Raw genomic sequence first — 23,268 nt, forward strand, 5'->3', positions numbered from 1 at the left:
CAGCCCAATAAGTAGTTGGCAAATGTGATTTGGCAAGAAGAGTTAAGCTCATTTCTCTGATGTGTTCATGTTTTCTCTCGGCAATTCCATTTTGTGGAGAAGAATATGGACAAGTTAGGCGATGATAAATGCCATTTGAGATTAAAAATTGTTTAAAGTCATTAGAGAGAAATTTACCGCCATTGTCCATTTGAAATTGCTTAATTTTACAAGAAAATAAATTTTCAACAAGAGCTTTATATTTCTTGAAAACTTCAAAGACATCAGATTTATGAGCTATGGGATACAACCATGTGAAACGTGAAAAATCATCAATGAAAATAACATAAAAACAACATCCACGAACTGAAGCAATGGAGAGACCCAAACATCAGAATGTATAAGAACTAAAGGACCTTGGGTCTGAAGTGTGGAAATGTCATATGGAATTTTCTTGGCTTTTCCTAGAGGACAACACACAAAACGTAGACTTATTTAAGGACTCAGTACTAGGAAGATATCCAGAGTGAAACAAATCATTCAAGACAAGCTCGGAGGGGTGGCCTAGACAACTATGCCATTGACCTTTGGTTGTCTTACTTCCTAACTTAGTTGCAAAGCAATGCATTTTATTGGAGAAGCTCTTGTTGCCAATAAGAGGATATAGACCATTCTTAGCCTGACCTTGGAAGAGGATTATGTTGGTCTGGTTCTGTTTCACAAAGAAATGATAACCAATTAGTATAAAATAGCAATCATTATCTAGACAGAATTTGTTGATGGAGAGAAGATTGACAAATGCATTAGGGCAATGTAAAATATTTGGCATTTGAAAGGTATGATTATCAACGAGAAGGGAAGTGTGTCCAATATTTTTAATTGATAAACCTATCCCATTGCCAACTGTGATTATGTCTACTCCTTCAAATGGTTGTTGAATAGTAAGATTTGCAACATTACTGGTTATGCGCACATTAGCCCCACTGTCAGCATACTAGATTTGGTTATCAAGTGTGGCATTAGATTCAGCTACCATGGCCGCAAGTTGAGCAAGAGGAATCCTACCTTGATATGCATAATTAAACCTGTAACATCCCGATCCTATATCATTAGAGACAATTACATGGATATTTTATTAGGTTTGATAATTAGGTTATTATTATTATTATTATTATTATTATTATTATCAGATTTTACGTTTGTTATTTTTAATAGAATTATTATTTATATTATTGGATTAAGTGAAATATTTTTATGGCATCCAAGCCCATGAAGTCAGGAATCAGTTTCCACGTTAGACTCGTTCCATTTTCATGCTCATGCACGTACGTCTTTTCTTCTTATTCGTTAGGGTTTCATGGGTCTATATATAGAACTCGTTCATTATAGACGTAAATGTCTTCAACCTAGAGGTAGAGTTGCCGCAGCCACTGCATGCAAACCATCTGCACGACAGCAATGGCCTCCTTCCCCAAATAAAAACAAACCTGGATTACTCGCGAGCAGGCTAGGAGCATCCTAGGAAACTTTAACTAAAAAAAATTTACAATTTTTTTTTTTTGAAAAGTCTACAGAATCGACCGGCTCTGATACCAAATTGTAACACCCCCTTCCCGTAGGCTAGGTGTGTCACGTGTTTTTCATGAAAATAAACCCGGCAAGCGATTCTCTAATTTCATAATTGAAAAATAAACTGAAGTAATTTATTTTGAAATAAAAGGTCTAATAAAAATGTCTTCCCAAAAATATTAAAGGAATAAACTGAATAAATTCGTCATAAAAGACACATTTTATTTTAGAAAGTCTGAACAAAACTAAAATGCTCCTTCTACTCCTGGCCTGCTTGCTCGTAATCATCATCTTCACCTGGGTGGTTAAAAAAACATGAAAATAAACTAAAATGAGTCGATGACTCAGTAAGAAATCTATCATAATGAAAACGTAATAAACATAAGATTTTCATAAGAACTTTCATGCTGAGCTTAAAATTCATGACTATTCATGCTTATGCTTATGCTATGTATGACTGGTTTATCTGAACTAACTGACTGGTTTATCTGACTGGCCAACACACTTAACCCTGTGTGCAAAGTTGCGCACCGGCCCCACATCCCGCTGCAGCAAGGGGAACCGCTGATAGTATTCTAGCATACTATGGTGGACCACGACTGAGTTCGTGGCTTGCACACCACCCTGAACTGAACTGCATTGGTACCATGCATCTAAATGGCCATCTTATTAACTGATCTGAACTTATCTTACACTTGAAGTTAAGATGGCTTACGTGTCTTATACACATGAGATGCATGACATATTACATACATAAAACATAATTTCTGAATTTAAACATGATGCGGAATGACATGATTGTATGCTATGCTGGATGACATGCTTGCATATGACATGAGCAGTTCATAAATAATGGCTATCGAAGAACTGGCTTGAATAATACATACATATAAGCTAACTGTGATGATCCTAATTTATGATCAAATTTACTTACCTCGATGCGCTTCTTCTTGAATAATATTTCGAAACTTGAGACCTATATTCAATAAATAATTATCACTAAATTGTTTGGAACTAAAATAAATGCTAATACTTTACTTAACTAAATTCGGAAATCTAAAACATAGTCAAACCAATATTTGTTTAACACTAAAATCAATAATTCATAGTATTTAAATTACTTAAAATACTAATTTATAATTTAGTAGAAATACGCGAGCTATTTTAAAATAATTCACAAAAACTTAAATTCGAAACTAAGTTTCATTTCTTAACGTAATTATTAAATTTTATAAGAAACTTAATAAATTCCATTAAATTCTTAACATATAAATTTTATTAAAATCTTACTAATTTGACAAAGGAAATATTAACTCAAATATTAGACTTAAAATTATACTGTAAAACATATTTCCAATTCTTTAAACATTTATTAAAAAGAACCTTTAACTAATATATTTATTTAATTAAAAACTAACCTTTAAAATAGTAGGCCCAATAAAATTACTAAAACCGTTGTTAAAATAAGATTAAATCTAATTTAAAATCCCCTTTCAAATTCTTTAACTATTTATATAAAAATGAGCTCATGACTAATAAATTATTTAATAAAATAAACTCAACTTCAATACAATGACATATTAATATTCATAATTAACATACACTTAAACATAAGGTTATAAATGTAATCATATTTAAAAACACTGAAGATATTATGGGAAAGGATTACAAAGGGTATAAAAGTAATCTCATTTAAACACTTGCACTGGGTGAATTAAACCTAAAAAGCAACTGATACGTTATGAAGAGAAACAGAGGCAACGGAAGACGCGTGCGAGGCAGCGGACTCACCGAGAGAGAGGCTGACGTGCGGCGGTTCTGGGTTGCTGGCGGGGGTCACGGCAGCGCGACTGGGGGCTCGTCTGTGGTGGTGCGACGCCGAAGTAAGTGAACCATGCGGCAGTGCAACCGAGAGGGAGGGAGGCGCACGTACAGAGCTGGGTGGCTGAGGGTCGTAGGCCAACCGAGATGGAGTAGGTGCCACGGAGAAGAGCTGGTCGGCGGTTTCTGGCACCGTGGGTGGTGCACCGACGTCCTGGGGTGATCGGCAGAACAATCTGAACTGGTAGCGTCGAGGTGCTCGGCTACGGGTGCAAGAGGCCGCAACGTGGTTGAGTTGGTTTCTCGGAAGTGGCGGTCCATGATCTGGCACCGGCGTGATCTGAAAGTGGTGGCGGCGTCGGCATGTTCTAGGCGGTGGTGGAGTCGCCGTGGAGGAACGTGGGTGATGGTGGTTTCGGACTATCGGGATGCTCTGTTTTTGGGAGCGTTAGACAGAGGTGCGTCCGTGTGGTCGTTACTGTGGAAGAGAAGCAGAGGCTTCTCCACGTCCGTTGCTGTTGCGGCGTGCCTTGGCCGCTGAGGATGGTCTGCTGTCTACTGTGATGGCTGGTGGTGGCGTGGAGTTGTCGCGGCTGGTTTCTAGACAGGGAGGCACGCTGGTTGCCGTGTGGGTGGCCAGGTTTGGGGAAGGAGGCCATTGCTGTCGTGCAGATGGTTTGCATGCAGTGGCTGCGGCAACTCTACCTCTAGGTTGAAGACATTTACGTCTATAATGAACGAGTTCTATATATAGACCCATGAAACCCTAATGAATAAGAAGAAAAGACGTACGTGCATGAGCACGAAAATGGAACGAGTCTAACGTGGAAACTGATTCCTGACTTCATGGGCTTGGATGCCATAAAAATATTTCACTTAATCCAATAATATAAATAATAATTCTATTAAAAATAACAAACGTAAAATCTGATAATAATAATAATAATAATAATAACCTAATTATCAAACCTAATAAAATATCCATGTAATTGTCTATAATGATATAGGATCGGGATGTTACAAAACCTCTCATAGCAATCTAAGGCGGTGTGATTTATTTTGCCACATATTTGGCAAGTAGGCCTATTGGAAGAAGTACCTTGCGGACGAGAATTATATTGTTGGACAGAATTGGATCCCCTAGGATTGAAGGCAGCTATAGCTCGATTTTGTCTGAAAGTAGTATTCAGACCAGGCTTTTGAGATTTCTTAGCAATGTTTCGCATTTTTGATTTGTTAGCAGCAAAGGTATGATGAGTGCCTGTAGAATTGTGATGATGATGCTCGAGCATGGCCTCAAAGCTAAGTAGTTCAGCTTGAGAATCTTCTATGGAGAGATCATTATCTCGTGTGGCAAAAGTATAGGAGGTAATAAAAGGAGTGAAGTTTATCTTAAGACCCCTTAGGATTTGAGCAATAAGATCTTGATCATCCATAGGCTTGCCAGCTGCAACTAGTTGATCAGCGAGACATTTAGCTTCATCAAGATAGGCAGTGCATGTTTTAGTACCTTGAGCTAGAGTTTGAGTCTGGCTCTTCAGTAATGTAACCCGTGAAGAGAATCTCAGGCTTGCTTCGCAGTTTTAATTCCATGAAGAGAAGCAATCAACTTCTCTGAAATGGAAGCAAGTATCCAACTATTAACACAATTGTCATTCCGAAACCATATTGCATAAGTTGGATTAGGTGCATCCTGAATAATTTCTTCAGGAGCCCTGATTGTGCCATCAATATAACCAACAAGATCATGGCTATTAAGAAAGACCATGATCTACATACTCCAAGCCATAAAGTTGGGACCAACCCGTTTTCCAGTAACAGGCTAAGAAGTGGCATGAATGTTTGGATTGGGGTGGGGCATATGTTCTGCGTTGCTGGAAGTAGAAGACATGATGAAAATATTGATAGGTGCGGAAGCTGAAAAAAGAAGAAGAAATGATCAGGCATGAGCCGTTTGACTGACTGATACCATGTAAGATCAAAGAAAGTAATGCAAACACAGAAATGCAGACTGTATTGGAGTAGATTTCAATAATATACCTACTGAAAAATTCATTTATTTATAGAGTTGTAGTTACAAAAGAATTCAGCTTTACAAGGATATCCAACAACTTATCTTAAGAGACGTTACAATTCAAATTTCAAGTATTTAAAATTATGTTTTGACATTGCTGCATATTCGACAACTGATCTAATACTGCTACATAATCGATGATGCTAACAGTTTGAATGGGGGAAAACAACGTTGTTTTCGTTAATGGGCTGAGGCACTAAATGGCTCCATGAAATGACACCGTTTTATGTCATCCAAGCGTTTTCGTTTTGGTTGAAATGGGCTTGGGCTCATTTTTGGGCTAGCTTTATTTTTCTGAACTCTATTTTCTTTCGTAAACCCTAAATTTCTTGTATGTCTAGATTAGACTCTAAATTTAATCTTTGTTTAAACCCTAATTTCTTTATTTAAAAAAACACATTTTTGTAGTTCTTTTGAACACTAAATTTAATTTTTATTATTGAGTCATTGATATTAACAACTATTAATTTACTAGTATTGAGTCAAGTGTAGTTTATAACTATTAACCATTGTTTTATATATACAATTACACCACATCATTTTTCTAGTTACATACTACTATATTAGAATCTAGATAATAGATTGATAGTCTCACAATATATACATTATACATCATGACTCACTATTAGCTAGTTAAGTTTCATCTACCCTAACATATGTAATGATAGTAATAATATGATGTGTAGTGTGTACATATAATTGATTTTTAGTATATTAATATTATTCTTTAATAATTATCACATACTAGTATAGTATTGAATTTAACTATATAAGTTCTAGACTTTGAGTCTATATTATTAATATATAAATAATATATGTTACTAATATTGGAGTTGAAGGCTAGAGTTGGAGCTAGATGTTAAAGTCGAAGTTAGAGATAGAGCGAGTCGGTCAACCATCAAATCCAACTCCAACTCTGACTCTATCTCTAACTAGGAAAAAAAAAACAAACAAGCAAACCAAAAATACCTCCGACTCTATCAATGTAGAGTCAGTATTAGAGTTAGATTTTTAAATTTTTGTACTATCCTAATTTCCATGGATGGATCCTAACTTTAGAAGGATGTGGTTAGTTAAGTTTTCCTATTGAGTGTGATGCATTCTTAGGCTTCATACTTTTGCCCGTACGGTGCATTTAATGTAGTTAATCCTTTACTCTTTACACCACATGGACCCCTCGTGATCGTAATGTTTGGTCGCCTGTTATCCATTAGTTGCTTGTGGCTTTTTCCACGCCCATAGGGCATATTTAGACCCAACAGTATTTGGATGTTATCATCATGGTTTTTTCAAGATGCTTTATTTTCTCTTCATTTTGACATATAATGTATTTTAATTTTTTTCTTTATTTAATAATTAAGAAATTAATTATTAGTATATTAATATATTTTTATATTTTTTAAAAATATTTTAAAATGATAAAAAATATATGAATAAAAAAATTAAACAAAAATAAAATAAAAATTTTGAACTAACATTAAGACTGAGCAGTACACTCTAAGCGACAGAGTAGCATCGCTCGTTTCAAGATTCCATTTTTCACTGCATTAATGTGAGTTTTTAATCCTAGAAGATGATGAAGAATTAAAATGAGGCAATTGTATTATTAAGATAAAATATAAATAATTAAATTAATTTTTTATTAGTCTAATTTTTCGGAATGAATGAAGATTTCACATAATGTCAGAGTATATTTTGACTTCAAATCTGATTCTATTTTCTATTTTATTTATTTAAATATTTCATATATTGAGATTATTTAGTAAAAGAGAATCTAACTTATATGATATATTGAACCATTTATTAAAGGAGAATCTAACCTGCATGAGGAAGAAGGATAAAACAAAATATAAATATTAAAATCTATCTATTTCTATCACATGCATCAATTTTTTATTTTATTTTTCAACTCACCAACCCTTTGCCACTGGACTGGACTGTCATGAATACTGATTATGATTATTTTTAGGATAGTTGCAGATCTCAACAGTAATCAATGAAATATCTCTCTTTTCTAGGTTAAATCTTAACTTTTGTAATTTACCTGTCGAAAGGGACGCATCCGGCCAAGAGCGGCAGGGGGCGGCCGGGCCTCTAAGGAATTTGTAAAACTTTCGTCTTTAAAAGACTTCAAACAGTTATATTTTAGATTTCCATAAATTAGAAAATAAATGATAAAAGAAAGAGAACTTATAATCTTAGTTTTGGATATATATATATATATATATATATATATATATATAACTTATTTTGTTATTGGATGCATTTGTTTAAATTTTATGTAGTTGTCAATGGAAAAACTTCGTGAATATAACTGTTATCAAGTATTTTAAGATATTTTCTTTCTAAACATTACTAAAAAGTAAAATATTTTTTAATTTTAAATTTTTAACTTTTTCATCTAATCATTATAATTTTTTCAAACTTCCAAACAAAACATAAAATTTATACAACTTTCTCAAACTTTCATACAAAAATAATATTAAAAACTTATATTCAAGCAATATTTTAGATTTGTAATATTTTTATTCATTTTTTTCTCTTCTCATGACCTAATAAAACATATTAATTCAAAATATTTCACCACTATTCAAAAATTATTTCATTACTATTCACAGATATTTTAAAATATTTTTAATATCCAAACGAGACTGGCCAAGATTTGTGTATTTGTCAATTGTAAATTTATAAAATGTCCATTTTTCTATTCACTTTTCTTTTTATGCATGCAAAATCGTGTTTGAAATTATTTTTTTATTCTTTGTGCAAAATCGTCTAGTTCAATTGCTCATCATGTAATTGATTTTAATTTTAACGACGTGTTTCACCTGCAACCAAAGTGTAGAGAGCACATGGTTCGAGGGAACGCTTCTGATACTTAAGTCAGTAATTTGAGAAAAATAATAATAACAACAATAATTCGATTCATTTACTTACATGAATATTTCCTTTATATAGAGCTCTATAAGTTATCTTTGTTCCCTCATTGGATAGTGGCTATCCTTTATTTGAATTCAAATTTAGATATGAGGATTCATCTTTTATCAAATTTGAATAATAACCTCCTTTATCTTTTGCCATTTACTGGATAGTTATACTGTCGGTATTGACTTATCCAGTCGTTATTGGCCATGGGCTGGGTTCCCTTTGTATTGGGCTGGACCTCTTGGTCATTATATGGGCTTTAGTCATTTGATAAGGGCTCAGGTCTATCTTAGGGGCTAACCGGTCAGGATGTCCTCTCCAGTATGAATTTAACGTAAATTGATAATTTTGTTTTTAATGTGTTTTGGGTTATATGATAATTTTTCGATGCAACTAATACAACCCAAAATATGCATGTTTTTGTACAATAATTTAAACATTCAAATATATATTAATTCTTAAATAATTTATTGTGTTGATCTTATTTAAGACTATATCCGGACTCCCCTAAATTATATGTTGGCTTTGTTCTTGCTAGCCGATGTATCACTACAAGAAAACTGCTTATTTGTGATCAGTTAATTCCAACGAAATGACTATTTACAGTTAAAATAAGTTTGTTTTGGTTATAGATAGTCTTTTTGTCGCAATTAAATAGTCACAAAAGACTGTTTTTCTTGTAGTGTATAAACATACCACTTATTTTGGATCTAAAATTGTTATAATAATTGATAAAGCAAGCTCAGGCCAACATGATCCGGATGTATTTAGTGTTTGATAAACAAATTTACTAATAGGTTTTTCGGTCTTAACAGAAGACATTGTTCTGAGATTAGCTACAAAAAGGGCTTTACTTCAAGGGGGAAAAAACACCCTACAAAGAGAGCTTAAACGGTGGGACCATATTATAAATATTTTGATGACTGGTTTAATTCTCCATTGGATGCTTGAGCTTTTCATAAGAGATATCAATCTATCTGCAGCCAGCTTCCCCCTCTAACCATAAACACTTTTAGATATGTAATGCATTATATTATATATGTATGTAATACATGAGTCTCGTGCGTCATACTCATCAAATATTAAAATATAAAATAAATAATAAAAACTATATATTTTCATTAGTTTAAGTTTGTAAGACAAGTAATGATTTTACATAGTATCAGAACAAAGATTAAGGTGACGTTTGGATATATAATGAGTTGAGATGAAAGTTGAGAGTTGAATAAAATATTATTAGAATATTATTTTTTAATATTACTATTGTTTTGAAATTAGAAAAAGTTAAATTTTTTACTATATTTTATATAAAAATTTGAAAAATTATAATATTAAGATGAGATGAAATACTTTTATTATTCAAACGATACTAAATAGTTGTCTTTAGGTTTCATTATTGTTGAAATGATTACAACATATGACAGTCACTGTGACAACAGGCAAGATATATAAAAGCAATCAAGAGAGTTGCTAAACCAAAATCTCGGCCAAAGCCACAAAAGAAAAGAGACAGGAAAAAGGGAAAGAAAAATAACAAGAACTAGAAGACATGCTTGTCCTGTTTGGATCACCTTGTTTATTATATGTCGACTTGATTTAAGTTTATAGGGATTGGTTGCTAATTACTTCAACAGAGCTGTGCGGAGTGTCGGCTGGGGTACGGGAGTGCTGTTGCATGATAGAAAGAGCTAATTGATAACCTTGTTTAATGCACATCAAGTCTTGTCTTGGAAAGCTCTACTTTGAACGTTTTCAATGTGTTGGAGTGTATATTTTTCCAACACCGTTTTAGCGGGAAAACACCGTTATAAACGTGAATAATGTTAAGTACAATTTTAAAATGTGTAAATTTAAAATTTGTTTGAGAATACAACTACTGTCAGATATTCTTATACTATTTTACTATTATTTATAAATTTTTAATTACTATTTATAAACTATTTACTATTATTTTGTTATTATTTACAAATTGTTTCATTACTATTTAGATATGAAAAATTCTATTTTTAAACCTCATACACCACACACCATCTTTTTTATAATTTTTTAATTTTATTTTCTTATTAAATGTATGGTATATGGATTATGAGTAGAATAATTTAATTATTTTAAAAATAATAAAATAAAAAAACTTTAAAAAAAATTTAAAAAAAAAAAAATTTAATATGTGTTGTATGAGCTTATGAATAGTAATACTCGTTTAGATATTATTTAAGATATTCTTATATCCAAACCGAGCTAGCCCAAGCGTACATTTTTTAAAAAAATGATTCATTATTAAAAAGTAGATTTTTTACTTAAATTTTATATTTATTTACTTTTTAAAAAAGATTTTATAAGATTTACACGTTTTAATACTGTACAAATCATTTTTCTTATATATATTCATACACTTCTACTTTTTAACGAATTTAAATTGACGAGAATGATGGTTTTTTTTTATATATAAAAATAGAAAGAAATTAAGAAACCGATATTCTCTTTGGCTATATATATTACGCTGGGTTGTTTGTATAACGAAATTTTATGCCTCTTTGTCCCGCATAAAGTAATAATTTTCGAAGAAAGGATATTTACATGAATTATATAATTTTTATATAATTATTTTAAAATTAATTTTTTAATAATAATTTTTAATTATTTTTTAAAATAATTAAACGATATTTACACATTTTATGATTGTATGTAAAATTACTCATTAGACTACATTAAATTTGCAACTGGTGAATTATTAGCTTGGCAAATTAGACGTTCGGTGGTCCAAAATATTCTGAAAAAAAAAAAAAAAAAAAAAAACCTAAACTGTATTTCTAAATGTTTACAAAAAGAAAATTAGCTTTTAATTTGAAAATTGAAAATAATTTTATGTGATACCACGTATTAATTGATAAATGATATAGGTACGTTGTGTACGCAGTGGCAGACCTACGTTATGCCTAAGGGGGCATGGCCACCCCAAAGTTTTAAAAAAATTTAAAATATATCCTATATTTTATTTATAATTCTATAAATATAGCAAATGCCCCCCTCCCCACAAAAATAAATTTACAATTCCTATATATTCTTTAAACTTTTTGAAAAATTTCAATATATCTAAAAATATCTTTCTTCAATTTTTTTCCTATAGTTCAGAAATTTAATATAATTTCTATATATTATTTATTTTTAAGGATGTTTCTCCAAGTTTAGGAAAAATAATAAATTTATTAATATGTTTCTCCAATTTTTTTTTGTTATATAATATTAGACTTCTTAATATGGAATTTAAAATGAAAATACAAGAAATATCATTTAATGTTGATGATTTACATGAAAAATAGTTGAGAGGTTTTATCCTCAATACTTCATTGAATAAAAAAAAAATATATTTAAGGTCTCAATTATAGCATTATATGCTGAATGTGATACGAAAATATATAGATTTTGTATGAAACTTGATAAACTAGCTTACATACTAGAATGAAATATGACAATTTAAAAGATCACTTGATAGTTTCTATGAAGAAAATAAATTCTAAATATTTCATTATAAAAATAATAATGAATTAATATTATTCTATGAAACATTATCGTCAAAAATTTGAAACATATATTAAGTTGTGTTTTTTAGAATTTTATTTCTATTTATATGTAACAAATTATCAAGATCTAATTTTATATATTGTTATATTTTTATGGATTTTCAATTTCTTTTTATTTTATATAAATGCGATACATAATAGAAAAGTTGGCCCCCTATATAATTTTCTGGTTCCGCCACTGATTATATGAGATCTCATTTTACTTGGAGGGAGAAGATATTATTATTCTTTATAATAATTTTAATAGAATTCTAATTATATAATTGATTATTCTTCGAAGTATAATCCTAGATGTAATTCTAACTAAAAATGCAAGAGTTGAGCTGTGTCACCTATGACAGACATACTCTTATAATGGTTCGAACGAAAGACCATTTATTACGGTGAAGTGTACGTCCAAATCTGGTTGGAAATTTTTTTGGAATGTTGCAATTTCCTTATTATCTAACTACAATACTATTATTTTTTAAATTTCTTTCTTAAATTCCTTAAATTTCTTGTAATGTCTTTCTTCGATTATTATAAATGTGCGTCGTATATCTCTGTAGTCGATCAATGTTTTGATATTTTATTTTTATTTGGAATCATTTTTATAATATCTTTATACTATACTATAAAAAACTTCCTGAATTTTGTCGCTGTTATAAAAGATACCTATCCACTATGGGCATTATGACATTATCATTGTTTTTACGCAACCATTTTCTGGCAAATCAGAACGTCATTGTCTGGATTTCACTCACGTGAGAAATTAAGATTGTCAGACTAAAGACAAGAAGAGGAAAGTGCAGGCTGCGGCGAGCTAGGGGTTTGTGACGTTTGTCAAATGTTGCCTCTGGCTTCTGCCATGGAGACGGACCGGAGAGCCACCGTCTGTCTTAACGTGTCAGGCATGTTTGGCTTAATTCCACGGTGTTAACCACCGCACAGAGGGATTTAATTCGTGGCAGCTCAATTGCATGTCCCGTCTCCCTCCCAAATGCTTGTACCATTGGTTTACGCCACGATGCATTGATGCACCCACGACAACATGCATTAATCATTGTGAATTCAAATATTTCTATCCTGAGTCGGGCTACTTTTGCAGGTCAGAGTAGTCTGCTCAACTGGATGTTAATTAATTTTTAATTTTTTATTATATTTAAAAAAATAAAAAAATATATTAATTATTTAAAATCATTTTTTTAACCATTAAATAAAAAAAACTTGTTTACTGTACGGTCAAATAGAATGATACAACTTGAGAGGCAAAATAATTTTTTCCATCTATCCTTCCCATGCCACCATTTGCTATCCGTTTCTTGCTGTCATGACGTGCGGAATCATTTTGTGGGTCAAATGATTTTAGATGTTTCACATGCATTATTGTACTTTTTTTTTTTTCTTTTAGAGAACAGTGCTAGTATGCATTCCAGCGTTTATTGTCGAGCGTAATGCTGTATTTTTTATTTTTTTTATATATTTATTAAGGTTTCATTTAAAAAATAAACTCATCTCAATTCATAATTATAATTTTTTTTTTAAATTTTAATATAAAATATAATAAACAATTTAAAATTTTCAAACTCCAAAATAATAATAATAATAATAAATAATATTCTAACAATATTTTATCATCTCAACTCAACTCAACTCAATTTAACATTTAAACACACCCTAAGTATGCATTCCAACGTTTATTATTGAGCGTAATGCTGTATTTTTTTTTTATATATTTATTAGCATATTTAATTATTAAGAAAAAATTAAAAAATAAAAATTCATTAATAATCACTTTTTTAACTATTAAGAAAAAAAATATTCGAATGGTAAATTTAAAAGAACCAAATATTATTTTCCTTTTTAAGAACTTGTAAATGTAATAAAAAATCTTGAATTTTGTTACTCATCATTCCTACACATCACATTTTTTTATATTTTATTCTTCTTAAATTTATTAAATTATTCTACTCATCATCATCTATATATCACACATTTTGTAAGATAAAAAAAAAATAAATGTTGTGTGTAGTGTGAGAAAGATGGATATAATTTTTCTTTTTATCATCTCTAATTATATTCGGTGAAATCTTATACTTTTAGAATGATATGAAACTCATTTAAATTGTGTCAAATTATAAAGTACGACCAAACATAAGAAAATCTAATATGAAAAGCGACATTACTCATGTAGTAATATATTTTCTTGAAGTTAAAAATATATATTTTTCTATAAGAAAAAGAGTAATATGTTTTCGGTTTTGTAATTTGTTGCACTGAGGATGATTATCTATTGAAAATTTAAAATAAAAAATACCATATGTGAGAGACTTGTACAGTATAATTCGCAAAAGTGCAAATTGAGGTCAGCTTCTTAAAAAAAAAAAAAGTCAGATTCATAGTAAAAAATGGTTTCTTTTTAAGAATACAATTTTTTCAAGAGGTTTACAAGTCTAAAATTTGTATAAATCTTTACTTGAATTGGAAGGTTTTAATTGAGAGAAATAATAACATACAAAATAGATCTTATAATATATATTTTTATTATATAAATATTTAAAAAATATTAAATACTTTAGAATGTAATTTATTTATTTATTTTTTTAAAGATTGTTTTAAATTCAGAGATGAAATGATTTTAGATGAAAGATGAAAGTTAAAAAAAATATTGTTAGAATATTATTTTTTAATATTATTATTATTTTAAAATTTTAAAATTTTAAAATATTAAAATATTTATTATATTTTATATAAAAATTTAAAAAAATTATAATAATGAGATTAGATGAAAAAGAAAATTCCAAAGTGACCTCAACGTAACTTAACTGCTACTTGCGGTGACTTCAATCAGTTGGAAGTTGGAAGTTGGGACGGCTGCTCACAGCAGCGCACCGTCACTCCCTAGTGGTCGCCCACATACGAACATATCCACCACGAATCCATCACAATCACATGCCGGGTCAAGTAAAATAATGGAAAGATTCCCCGACTTTCCGATCGGACGGTAGGGATGTTTTAAGACCGTACACCTACCACTGGTAGTCAGAGATTTGGCTACTACTGTTGGAGCCGTCACTGTGAGCACGAATCGGACAAAGAATAGAGGGAGAGGCTTCGTAGCAGTTGCTCAAAGTGTTTATATCAGCGAAAATTCGCAGACCGTTCGACGAAACTTCCCAGAGACTCCAAGCAATTCAAGAATCTCTCCTTCTCTCTCTCTCTGAGCTTTCACTTTCCCGCTCGCTTTATAACTTTTCTTTTCCTTTTCCTTTTCCTTTTCCTTTCTCATCGATTCGAATCCACGTCACAGTTGTGTTGTCCTTTGTTTGGATTAATCCTCCGTTTGGTTGCTGAGAAGACAAATGAAAATCTTGTTATTTCTGGATTTTCTTTTGTTCTTGGAGATGGAAAATTGAAGTCAAACAAAGTTTATTTTCATGCAATTGGAGTGCTTGGTGTTTATTCTTTCCTTGGACTTCCTCTTTTGTGTAACGATTCTGTTTTGGTTGCTGAGAAAATAGGGTAAAGAGAAGAAATTGTATTCTTGGATCTCAAACCGTAGTTTGTTTTTTTCAATGCGAAAGGAGAAGTTTTGAGTCAAACTGAAGTTTGGTTCATGTGATTGGAAAGCTCGTATTGTCTGTCTTAAACTTTATCGGTGGCCAAGCAAGACGGTTTAGTTTTTGAAAATGCAAACTAGGTATATGGAAAAATCAAACAGCATGGCGAGGGAGAAGCGAGGTTTGGATGGTACTTCAGCTGAAGAAAGTCAGCCTGATAGGAAGCGACCTGCTCTGGCTAGGTATTTACTTGTCTCTTTCTCAAAACTTGAAAATATTCAATTTTGCATCACACTTTGCTAAGTTGGTTCCATTTCAGCTGAAACACTGAGTTAGTTTGGAGTTATTAGTGTTTTTTTTTTCTTTATTTTAGCTTTTGAGTGTTTATTGTTTCTCTGGTTCTAATTGAACAAGATGTTTGAAGTTGTTCGTAGAAACTGAACTGAGAAAACTTTATCAAGTTCCTTTGGATTCTCTGAGGAGTTCTAGCAAAACTTAAGTTAGTTCAGTGTTTGTTTCATACTAAGTTAGTAAAACTTAGTTGGAATTGTGAACTGAGAAAATCCTTGTATGTTTCAAACTCATTTTCTAGTTATAACTAGTCCACTGGAATCGGAGAACACAGAGTTGTGGTTCTGGATGCGCCAACTGTCTAACACTAGGGTGTCAGTGCACATGGATCTTTACACACGGATGTGTAGACACAGCTACGAAAAAGTTATATCTGTGGATATATGAATGTTCTCCTTACAACTTTGTCTTATAGAAGTAACATAATCTCATTTAAAAGCAGAGAGTGTGCAACCCGAGTACATATACAAGATAACCCCTATTCAATAGAAAGGAAAATTTCTTGTTACATTAAAAACAAAAAAAAACTTATTAATCATGTTTCTTCCTGTCTTCTTCAACCTGGTCTAAGATTAGAAATCTTTTCAAGCTGCATGATCTATCATTCTGAGGTTTTTGGTGCATTCTCAATTAGAGTCGGCAATCTTTTCCTTCCACTTTTTTTTTTTTTTTACTGCAAACCCTGTACTTTTTTCTTATGTGAGTAGCCCTGTCTACGTAATTAAAGTATCAAATATATTTTTAATTTTGAATTTTTAATCTGGTATTATTTATATTTCCCCTGCAATGTTGATGGCCTTCAGATATTGTTTATTAAAATTTTATTTTTCTTGCAGTGTAATTGTTGAAGCTCTAAAGGTGGATAGTCTGCAGAAACTTTGTTCATCATTGGAGCCTATTCTTCGGAGAGTTGTAAGATAAATTATCTTTCTTCTGACTTAGAAAGGCTTTGTTTCATGATGAAATTATTAATGTAATTTATCAGCCGCTCGTTTAGCTGTTAACTGGCCTTCGTTTTACCTTTAGAGCATTCACATTGGCCTATCTAAATTTCTATCTAAAATAGCTAACCAAAAACTATTTTATCTGTTTTAGCTAATCATTTTTTAAATGTACACTACATCAGTTTAAATGCCACTTCATTAAAAATGCATTTCCATTTTACAAAACTACCTTCCATTTCATAGAGTAGTAAAATAGATGTAAAAGAATTGTAAGTTGATCATTTCCCTGTATCTTTTATTTCTGTATATCATTTAAAGATTAATTTTTATACAATTTAAAAAGTATATATACCTCCTCTAACTCCCAATAAATTTGACATATCCTCATGTCTTTCAATATTTGCAATGTCTCCCCATCTATTAATGTAATTGCAATGTCTCCCTCACACCCAAAATAAGAAAAAGGGCCCAAACAAAAAAATTAAAAAGAAAATAAGGAAATGGAACAACTAATTTTTCATCCTATTTTTTTCAAATATTTCTGTTTTTGTGAACTTTTTAGGATTTTTTATGTTTATAAAGTTTTAATATTATCATAATGTTTTAGCTTTTATCATGCTTTATTAAGGAACACGTGAATGTGAGAAATATAAAGAAAGAGAGGGAATGAAAATAAATAATAAAAACACTTTATAAAGGTGAATAATGCAACCCAAACTTTTCATATGATTTTTAAATTTATTTTACATAATCGAATGGAGACTTGATCTTGACGTATTATTAGCCATTTTGTAAAATGGCTAAACCATTGTGAGTGCTCAAATAATTGAATTAATCTCTCTCTCTCTCTCTCTTCTTGTAGGCTTTAAAACAATGTATTTTCCGTACATCTACACAAATAAAATGAGAATACAATGTTTTTATGGACACATATGTTTCCAAACATGGGGTTCAAACACAAATAGATTGGTGGAAAACTGTCTTACGAATGTTCTTATGTCTCAAGCATTTGGTAGATGGATTTATTGTATACTATTAGAAGCTAATCCAATGTGTTGTTCATGTGTCCATGGTTTATCGAACGTGTTGATGCTTCCGTTTTGGTTTGTACTTATTTGAAGAATTGTCTGTCCCACTTTGTGGGACATACTCAATGACAACATTGACCTTATTGATTTATAGATGTGGCGTAACGCTTTTGATGTTTGTTATGTATTCCATTTAACAGGTTAGTGAAGAAGTGGAGCGTGCTTTAGCAAAATTGGCGCCTACCAAACTTACTGGGAGGTATTATTATCATTCTTATTCGTTGTTTATCTATTCTTGCTACAATTGTAATAAACGTGCTTTTAAATTCTCAAATGAAAGTTTTTTTTAGGTGTGATTATTAACACTTTGAAGTTGAATATGCAACTGGATTGTACAAGAGATACAATAGTGGGGTTTATTTTGTGCTAGTGTGTTCTGGTCACAAACTACTCTGGCCCTACTTCTCAATTCTACAGGGTTGGGAATGGTGTGATTTTCTTTTAATCCATTAATTTCTTAGGTTATGAGGGAGCCATCTTTCTTGTTTGTCTCTTGCTGATCAAAAAAGTAAATAAATAATCTTGTTCATCTCTTGCAATCATTTATCAAGGTTGGAGACTGTTTAATTTATTTTTGGTTTTATAAGCAGAAGATCTCCTCAAAATATTTAACAGATCAGAAAAATATAAAACCAAAATAAGCGAAGCAGATGCCAGTTGGTTGGCCTAATGCAAAGATGGGATGTTGTTCGTTAAATTCAATAGGCCTTCTACCCTCTATGTTTAGTGGATGTGGTATAGGGCTTACCCCTTTATTGTTGGAGTCTAAAACCATAGCATTTATGGTGGGCTCTCTAATATGTGGATTGATTCCGTCCTAGGTTCTTGGTAAGCTTCCTCTCTTGCCACCAACTGGTTTTAGTCAGGCTATAATTTGGTACAGAGGGTTGATGATGTCATTCTTTGATTCTGTGGTGCATTAATCTGAAACTCTATTGATTATGCCACTATACACAGCCAAATCCCACAGTCTCTGTACTTGAATATTTGTTAGCTAAATGTCTACTCTTTTGACTCTTGTCCCATTTCTTTGTTATTCTTGGGTTTTTGCCATATCTAATCCATTGTTTCCAATAGCGAATTATTTGAATAGTTAGTGATGCATTCATGTCAAGATTTTCCCCTAATGATTGAGAAAATGCAGGTCTTCTCCTAAACGTATAGAAGGGCCTGATGGAAGAAACATACAGCTGCAATTCAGGTCCAGGCTGTCCCTTCCTCTATTTACTGGTGGAAAAGTAGAGGGGGAGCAAGGTGCTGCTATTCATATTGTTTTGGTGGACGCAAACACAGGCCTTGTTGTCACATCAGGCCCAGAATCTTCAGTGAAGCTAGATGTTATTGTGCTTGAAGGTGATTTCAATAATGAGGATGATGATAACTGGACTCAAGAAGAATTTGAGAGTCATGTGGTGAAAGAGCGTGAAGGAAAGAGGCCACTTCTGACTGGGGATTTGCAAGTGACACTGAAGGAAGGTGTAGGAACACTAGGTGAATTAACATTCACTGACAACTCAAGCTGGATAAGGAGCAGGAAGTTCAGGCTAGGATTGAAGGTTGCCTCTGGCTATTGTGAGGGCACTCGCATACGCGAAGCAAAAACAGAAGCATTCACTGTTAAGGATCACCGTGGAGAACGTTAGTTTAAATTAGCACCAATAGTTTTATTCCATGCATCATGCATGCGCCTCTTGGAAAGATGGTTAACATTTTTTTTTTTTTTTGCGTTACAGTATACAAGAAACATTATCCACCTGCAATGCATGATGATGTTTGGAGATTGGAAAAAATTGGCAAAGATGGGTCATTTCACAAGAGGCTGAACAAAGCTGGAATTTATACAGTTGAAGACTTTCTAAAACTTGTGGTTAGAGACTCACAGAGATTACGAAATGTAAGAATGATGGATTTGCATGTTAAATTCGAAACCACATGTTGCAGTTTCTAATTATTTTCCATTATTTATGTTACAGATTCTTGGAAGTGGCATGTCAAATAAGATGTGGGATGTTCTTGTAGAGCATGCAAAAACTTGTGTTCTAAGTGGGAAACTGTATGTGTACTATCCTGAAAATGAGAGGAATATTGGTGTCACTTTTAACAACATCTATGAGTTTTGTGGCTTAATTGCCGATGGACAATATTACTCAGTTGACTCTCTTTCTGAAAGTCAGAAGGTATAGTTTATCTTCGGTCCCATGTCAACATCACGTTAATTTGCATTCCATCTTCTGCTTGATAAATGTTACTTTTATGCATCACAAACCTATTACATTATCTTTACTGCTCCTTATTTGTCCATGTTGGTATCTTTTTTCACATGAATGATTCCACACTGTGCTAGTCCATAAGCAAGTTTGAATAGAATGTAAATACTTTATTATCCTATCTTCCCCTCTACCAGCTTTTATTAGAATGAAATCTTATGATGCTCTTTCTAGTTTCTTCCTATGAGCTTGTAAATACTAGGTTTGGAATATCCCAGCTTAATGAAGCCTCAGATGCTTCAACTGTAGATTATTTTAATTCTAACCCAATCTTACTCCACTAGTGCCTATTCTGAAAGAAAGATTAAAAGTCAAATTTTTATAATATGGGGAAACATCATCTTCCAGGTTATCGGGGAAAAAGATTATAAACTGAGATTGGTTTTGGTTCGTGCAGGTCTATGTGGACACCTTGGTGAAGAAGGCATACGACAATTGGATACATGTTATAGAATATGATGGGAAGTCACTTCTCAACTCTAAGCAAAATAATAGCTCAGATGCTTCTCAAAGTGAGGTCCCAATGAATTCACAAGATTATTCAGACTCTTTTAACCAGCAGTTCGCCCTACAAAGCCTGCCTGTTGCAGTTCCTTCAGAGCAGTCTTCTGCAGATTCAGTTGGTCTAACAGCTGGAGGTATATAAATATGAATATAAAACATAGTAGTTTACATACGGGTTGGTCCCCCCCCCCCCAGCTGGAGGTATATAAACATGAATATAAATCATAGTAGTTTACATACGGGTTGGTGGGTATATATATAAAAAAAAAAAAACAAAAAAAAAAGAAAGCTACTTTGCTGTTATTTTGATACACAGACCTCGTCAAATCCAATTAGAGAAACCAATGGTGAACATGAATCAATTTGGAGGGTTTTAGTGAGTCACTTATTGAGGTTTTTTCTTTTTCCTCTTTTTTTGGGCACACTTTGAGATTGGCATGATCTGTGCACTGTTTTGATGTCTCTAAACCATATTGATTTTCCCAAGCAACCATTTCATAATGGCTTTTCATTGTGGATGTTTTGTTGTCTATTTGAGCTTCTTCCTGCACTTGCTCTTCTGTTTGGTTTTTGATTGTGTTTTGTCTGTCTATTTAGGATATAATGATAATATGGCAGCCAGATTCTCGCTACAGTCTCAGAATGCAAATCTCAATGCTCCTATCCAGTTTGATGGCACTTCTTTCTCTCTACAAAATCCTTTGATCAGCGCTTCTCACGAAGCCCTACTTCCAAAAAGTGACAACGTGCTGTCCCTTGGTCCACTACAGTCATCCACATCGGGATACCAGACGGTTGGTGCATCCAATCTTACTTCTTATAAGGAAGACTACTTCCCAGAGGACGAGATACGCACGAGAAGTCACGAAATGCTTGAAAATGATGATATGCAGCATCTCCTACGTATGTTTAACATGGGAAGCCATGCTCATACCTCCCTTAATGTGAATGAAGATGGATACCCTTATTCCTCGCAATATATGGACACCCCATCTCTAAACTACAACTTTGATGATGATCAAACTCGTTCATCTGGAAAAGCTGTTGTAGGGTGGCTGAAGGTCAAGGCAGCCATGAGATGGGGAATATTTGTCAGGAAGAAGGCTGCTGAGAGACGGGCTCAACTTGTTGAGTTGGATGATTCATAGACACGGCCTGCTCGTAAGGCAAAGCTGATCTGGTTTTGATGTTAATGTGTTTACACTCCTCTGTCTGCCTGCCTGATTCATGTTAAACTGAATTTGTTAAAAGGAGCTAGGACTGGTCGTAGCATAGCCAAAAGAAATGAAGAAAATGGACTATATTCACGGGTTTGATTTGTGAGTGGAGCAATCTCTCTGATCTGGCCGTTCCACGGGTTAAATCCTGACATCTGGGAATCTGTCTGGTGTATAGTTCTAGCCTTGTACAGTAAGCTTCCATCTTCAGGTAATAAGTGCGTTACTGTTGTGTTCTACTCATAAAATGTTGTCCTCTCAACATTCTTGCCGAGCAACAAAGTTGAACTGCTACTACCGAAGATGTTTCCAGTACAAGATCTTAGTAGCGACTAGCGAGCTTCACTAGGTAGAAATTAGCACTAGTTCTTTTCCTTCTTTTGGGTTTATTTAGATGTGACCGGGTAAAGTGGTCGAACTAAATGCATGTTCTACCACTGCGCGTGTTTTTTTTTTCCTAATTTTTATTTGTATTTTTGTTGTAGTTTTGTAGTTGAAATTCAACGTAATGAGTCTGCCTTGTTTGTTGTTACATGTAACACAAGAATAATAGTTAATGGTAGTGAGTGAACTGGTGACGAATTTGTCGGATCAAGTCTATTTGTGTTGCTGCTTGGCCTGGTCTGACCTGCCGTCCGAAGTGCTTCGCTTTCTTTTATGCTCCAAGAGGGGGAATCTTTGATCACGAAATCATTATTTTTCACAATCTTGGCTTGGGGGCAATGACGTACCCAATAGGTTCTAATCGTGGCTCATTTTTGTTGGTTTGAAAAATATTTGAGTGGCACTACATCCATAGAGGCCCATGAATCTAGAATCAAAGGCCCGTCCAATAGAAACCAAGGCCATAATTGCGAAAACGCACCGGAACGGAGTTCGGGTCTAGCCATCATTTATGATGATTTAATAATGTAACGGTAAGGAATAATATGAGCGATCTCTGGCGTGATAATCTCTCGTAATACTTGCCCAAGATATCAAACCCTCTTGGCACGGTAATGGATTTGAAGTCCTCACAATTTGCAGTCCAAACATGACTGGAGAGGGTCAAGCCATAAGACAAGCTTGACCAATTGAATGCTCAATCTATATCAACGGAGTTCAAAGCACACACCAGAGGAAACTTCTGAATGATTTGAAAATTGAAATACTCCATAGACTATTCTAACTTAGGTATCTAAGGTGTCCCGCACTACACCGACCCCTCTTATCTTCTTGGTGCAGGTTGTTGAAAGCCATTAGTAGGAATACGAAATACATCCACAACAGTTGGCGCTGTATGTGGGATTTAAGAAAATTCAACATGCTTTTCATATGCTTGCAACAATGCATTCTCAAGCAATTGTTATTAGGAAGCTACTTTGACAAGCGAACGGACGAATTATAGCATGGAGGGAAAATTTGCAAAA

The 23,268-nt window shown here is 32.8% G+C and overlaps 1 protein-coding gene across 1 annotated transcript; it reads left to right on the forward strand.

The window, feature by feature from the left end:
* The first annotated feature begins 15,046 nt into the window (after nucleotides 1–15,046).
* On the forward strand, nucleotides 15,047–22,499 carry LOC108987266 (calmodulin-binding protein 60 D-like). Its single transcript, XM_018960156.2, has 8 exons — nucleotides 15,047–15,730; nucleotides 16,676–16,751; nucleotides 18,012–18,070; nucleotides 19,016–19,509; nucleotides 19,605–19,765; nucleotides 19,845–20,048; nucleotides 20,536–20,776; nucleotides 21,240–22,499. Exons 1-8 carry the CDS (start codon nucleotides 15,618–15,620, stop codon nucleotides 21,788–21,790), a joined length of 1,899 nt encoding a protein of 632 aa, XP_018815701.1. The 5' UTR covers nucleotides 15,047–15,617; the 3' UTR covers nucleotides 21,791–22,499.
* The last annotated feature ends 769 nt before the right edge of the window (nucleotides 22,500–23,268 follow it).

This window comes from Juglans regia, chromosome 4 (assembly GCF_001411555.2).
Source record: "Juglans regia cultivar Chandler chromosome 4, Walnut 2.0, whole genome shotgun sequence".
NCBI classification, from domain to species: Eukaryota; Viridiplantae; Streptophyta; class Magnoliopsida; order Fagales; family Juglandaceae; genus Juglans; species Juglans regia.

Coding starts and splice junctions, on each gene's coding strand:
- LOC108987266 (XM_018960156.2), top strand. CDS start 15,618: ATGCAAACTAGGTATATGGAAAAATCAAACAGCATGGCGAGGGAGAAG. Junction 19,510..19,604: donor TAAGGATCACCGTGGAGAAC/GTTAGTTTAAAT, acceptor TTTGCGTTACAG/TATACAAGAAACATTATCCA. Junction 19,766..19,844: donor ACTCACAGAGATTACGAAAT/GTAAGAATGATG, acceptor TTTATGTTACAG/ATTCTTGGAAGTGGCATGTC.